The following is a 4,133-nucleotide window of genomic DNA, read 5'->3' as shown; positions in this document are numbered from 1 at the left end:
TTTTTTTTTTTTTAATTTTTTTTTTCAACGTTTATTTATTTTGGGACAGAGAGAGACAGATCATGAACGGGGGAGGGGCAGAGAGAGAGGGAGACACAGAATCGGAAACAGGCTCCAGGCTCTGAGCCATCAGCCCAGAGCCTGACGCGGGGCTCGAACTCACGGACCGCGAGATCGTGACCTGGCTGAAGTCGGACGCTCAACCGACTGTGCCACCCAGGCGCCCCTAAAGTTATTTTTTAATGGTGGTAAAATACGCATAAAATTGATCATCTTTGTCGCTTTTATGTGTCCAGTTCATCTGTCTCCAGCGCTGTTTTCACCTTGCAAAACTGCAACCCTGTACCCATAATATATTCTTTGTGATCTTTAAGATTTTCCCTTGGAGAGCATGGATTTTGGAGTCAGGTGGCTCTGCTTGAATCCCCATCCCCGCCCTCACTTACTAGCCAAGCTTGGGCCCCTTCTGTCACCACTCTGTGCCTCAGTTTCCTTATCTGTAATATGGGCATAATCTTAGTCCTAATCTCATAGTCCAGTGGGTCTCAATAGTGCGGTTTCTGGAGTGCCTTGGGTGACAGCCGGTTGAGCAGCCGACTCTTGATTTTGGCTCAGGTCACGGTCTCACGTTCGTGAGTTCGAGCCCCTCATCGGGTTCTGCGGTCACAGCGAGGAGCCTGCGACAGATCCTCTGTCTCCTTCTCTCTGCCCCTCCCCATCCCCTTTCTCAAAAATGAAAGAAAGGAAGGAAGGAAGGAAGGAAGGAAGGAAGGAAGGAAGGAAGGAAGAAAGAAAGAAAGAAAGAAAGAAAGAAAGAAAGAAAGAAAGAAAGAAAGAAAGAAAGAAAGAAAGAAAGAAAAAGAAAGAAAGAAAAAGTGCTGTTTCTGGAGCAACGTAGCAATAGCACGGCCTGGAGATTTGTTGCAAATGCAGATTCTCAGATGCTCTGTAAATAGGGCCCGGGAATCTGTGTTTTAACGAGCCCTCTGGGAGATACTGAGGCTTGCTCAAATTTGAGAACCATTATCATAGGTCACTGGGAGGATGAAACAGATGCAAAATACTTAGAGCAGTGCCTGGCCTTGTAGCCTAGCCCACACTGCGGAAGCAGAAACGCTCATTATCATTGTTATCCTAGAGGAGATCCGGCCCTATGCGGGGGTTGTATTTGGCTGTGCCCTCTCTTCGGGTCTGGTGGGGTCTGGGTCCCCGGTCTCTGCTGAATCGAGACCTTCTCGCCCTTCTAGATGAAGATGAGAGTGAGCTGGAGCACGTCACTCCGTCCCTGGTTAAAGGTTATCACTTGCTCCTGGAAACGGGAAAGGTCGGGGTTGGGGGGGGCATGCCAGCCTCCCCTCTGCTGGAGGAGATAAAGGAGGTCACTTGCCTTCTCCGTGACAGGTGGGGGGAACCCGGGGTGTATAAATGGGGGGCCAGGAGGCAGCAGAGACACAGACTCCCAGGGAGGTTGCGTCACTGTGCCCCAGCGTCCCAGGTGTTCCTGTCCAGCATGGCCAAGCGCTCGCTGCTGCTGCTGCTGGCCGTGTGGGTGCTGGCTGGGGAGCTGTGGCTGAGCACCGAGGCCCGAGCATCACCCTACGGAGTGAAGCTTTGCGGCCGGGAATTCATCCGGGCCGTCATCTTCACCTGCGGGGGCTCCCGATGGAGGCGGTCAGACATCCTGGCCCATGAAGCTACGGGTGAGGCTGGGGGTTGCGGCTGGGGGGGGGGGGGGTAGTGGGGAGGGGTGGACAATGGATGGGACATGGGATGGTCCAAGGAGCCAGGGATGGAGATGAGATGAAGGGCCGGGGCAGGAGAGTCCCTGTCCTATGATGTACAGCTGGGGAAACTGGCCCAGGCCTCAGAGCTGTGCCGAGGCAGGGAGGAGCCGGTTAGCAGACCTGCGGAGTGGTGAGAGAACTGGCCGCTGTTTTTGGAGCACCTGCTGTGTATGAGCCTGCCCTTAAGGATGGGGGGTCGGGTGGGAGATGGGACGCCATTGAGAAACTGACACTGAACCGCTTTTCAACCCTCTGCGGAAGGTAGTGTGAGGGGTGTGGTGTATACAAGGCCAGATTTTGCCACCTAGCTGGTGACCCTCCTGGCAAGTTGCTTACCCTCTCTGAGCCTCCTTATCTGCAAATGAGAGGCACAGTCCCTGAATCTCCCAGGATGGCTAAGTGGCAACACTGAGTCGAAGCAGATCAGGACGGTGGGCAGGGGCCTCAGTCTGGGCTCAAGCGGGGGGCATGGGGCCTGGTTTCATGAAGGGCAGGAGCCTGGCGAAAAAATTAAACAAAAGTTTTCATGATGGTGATGATATAAAGGTGGACTTGGAAGACACGCTGCCTGGGTTCAAGTAGGAGACCTACAACTTAATGGCTGCGTGTTCTTGTGCAAGTTGGTTTACGAAACCGTGCCTCGGTATTCTCCTCTGGCAAATGGGCATGGTAATAGGTGCCCCCACCTCATGGGGTTGTCATTGTGAGGAATAAAGGAGTTAGCCCACTAAATCCTTTAAAACAGCGTTTGGCAGAGGGTGCCTGGGCAGCTCAGTCGGTTAAGGGTGTGACTTCAGCTCAGGTCACGATCTCACAGTTTGTGAGTTCGAGCCCCACATCAGGTGCTCTGTTGTCGGTACAGAGCCCACTTTGGATCCTCTGTCTTTCTCTCTGCCCTTCCCCTGCTTTTTCTTTCTCTCTCTCTCCGTGAAAACTAAATAAACATTAAAAAAAACCAACAACAACACGGTGGCTGGCACATGGTAAGTATACGATGAGTGCTTCTCGTGTGCCAGACTCTGTTCTAAGCTTTTCCATGGGTATTAATTCTGTCATCTACTCCACGTAAAACCCTAGAAGGTAGGCATTATTATTATCCCCACTTTGCACACAAGGAAACCAAGGGTCGGAGAAGTACATTCATGTGCTCCAGAGTATAACTCAGAGAGGCTCCCAAACACATGTTCTTAACCATCAGGTCCTCAACAAATAAAGAGTAGGAGAAAAGAAATGACAAGAGAGGACAGTCAAGCTCTGTGAGGTTGAATAATCTGCCTGTCAAAACTGGAAGGTAGGCCTGAATGGGATAAAACTTTTGACCATGAAGCTGCATCACAAGAACAGAAGTAGCTGAGCCAGCCTCTGGGTGTGATCGCAGCTGAGCCCCAAGCACTAACTCTTTTCATCTTTCACCTTCCCAGACACAGACTCTGACACAGACAGCGAGCTGGACGGGGCAGTAGCCTCCAGCGAGTGGCTGGCCCTGACCAAGTACCCCCGGGCTTTGTATGCAGACCGACCTGGCTGGCAGGGAACTCCAGGGGCTCTGCGCGCTGTCCGTGATGTCCTGGATGGCCTCTCCAGCAACTGCTGCAAGTGGGGGTGCAGTAAGAGTGAAATCAGCAGCCTCTGCTAGACCAGGGACCGGGTGGCCAGGGGCCCAGGGGCCAGCTGGGCACCTGACTCTGGCCCCTCATGCGTTCATTCATCCGCAAGTCAGGGGTCAGGCACTGTGCACTTGGACACGCCACCCCCCCCCACCACCCAATGACCCTGACCTTTGACCAGCCTCTCCTAAACCCGAGCAAACTTTCCCTACCTGCCCAAATGGGAACCTCTGATCCTGACCCCTGACCTCTCCTTAGGTCATATCATGCCTTTGCCTGGCCTACACCGTTCCCTGCCGCAGTGGCGCCCCTATTGTACTGAAACCGGCCACGCTGAGACCTTTGTCCAAACTGTGATTCTCTCTTGCCCCAACTGTGGCCACTCTTCCAAATTACGCCCTACCCCCCCCCCCCCCTCCATTCCAGCCTTTGCTCGGTGCCTTCTCCCTGCCTTCCAGCCCCTCCTCCTCCAACCCCACCGGCTGGGGTTCTAGAGCTGTGGACCCTAGAATAATGGTGGGGACCCCTGGGCTCCCTTCACCCATCCTGGGGTGGGAGGCTCGGTGGGGGGGACCGATCGGAACCTTCTTCGACCCCAATAATAAAAGTTCCAAAGGACTTTGCGGCGTGTGCGTTGTTGCGGGGTGGGGAGGGCACGGGTTTCACACGAGCTCGGCGAGGCGCTCAGCACCCGCCAGACGCCCCAGGCCGTTTTCCCCTCCCTCTCGACAGCCCCAGCCTG

At 54.2% G+C, this 4,133-nt stretch overlaps 1 protein-coding gene across 1 annotated transcript; it reads left to right on the top strand.

Annotated features, from left to right (window-relative positions):
- The first annotated feature begins 1,471 nt into the window (after positions 1–1,471).
- On the top strand, positions 1,472–4,010 carry RLN3 (relaxin 3). Its single transcript, XM_025916264.2, has 2 exons — positions 1,472–1,704; positions 3,195–4,010. The coding sequence occupies exons 1-2, from the start codon at positions 1,511–1,513 to the stop codon at positions 3,418–3,420; spliced, it is 420 nt and encodes a 139-aa protein (XP_025772049.1). The 5' UTR covers positions 1,472–1,510; the 3' UTR covers positions 3,421–4,010.
- The last annotated feature ends 123 nt before the right edge of the window (positions 4,011–4,133 follow it).

This window comes from Puma concolor, chromosome A2 (assembly GCF_028749965.1).
Source record: "Puma concolor isolate L17-30 chromosome A2, mPumCon1.1.hap2, whole genome shotgun sequence".
Lineage (NCBI taxonomy): Eukaryota > Metazoa > Chordata > Mammalia > Carnivora > Felidae > Puma > Puma concolor.
The sequence above is the reverse complement of the archived record's forward strand: the minus strand, read 5'-3'. Positions and strand labels throughout refer to the sequence as shown.

Excerpts from the sequence above, each read along its gene's own strand:
- RLN3 (XM_025916264.2), top strand. The coding sequence starts at position 1,511 with ATGGCCAAGCGCTCGCTGCTGCTGCTGCTGGCCGTGTGGGTGCTGGCT. Across the intron at positions 1,705-3,194 it reads GCCCATGAAGCTACGGGTGA|CACCTTCCCAGACACAGACT; the intron begins GGCTGGGGGTTG and ends CTTTTCATCTTT.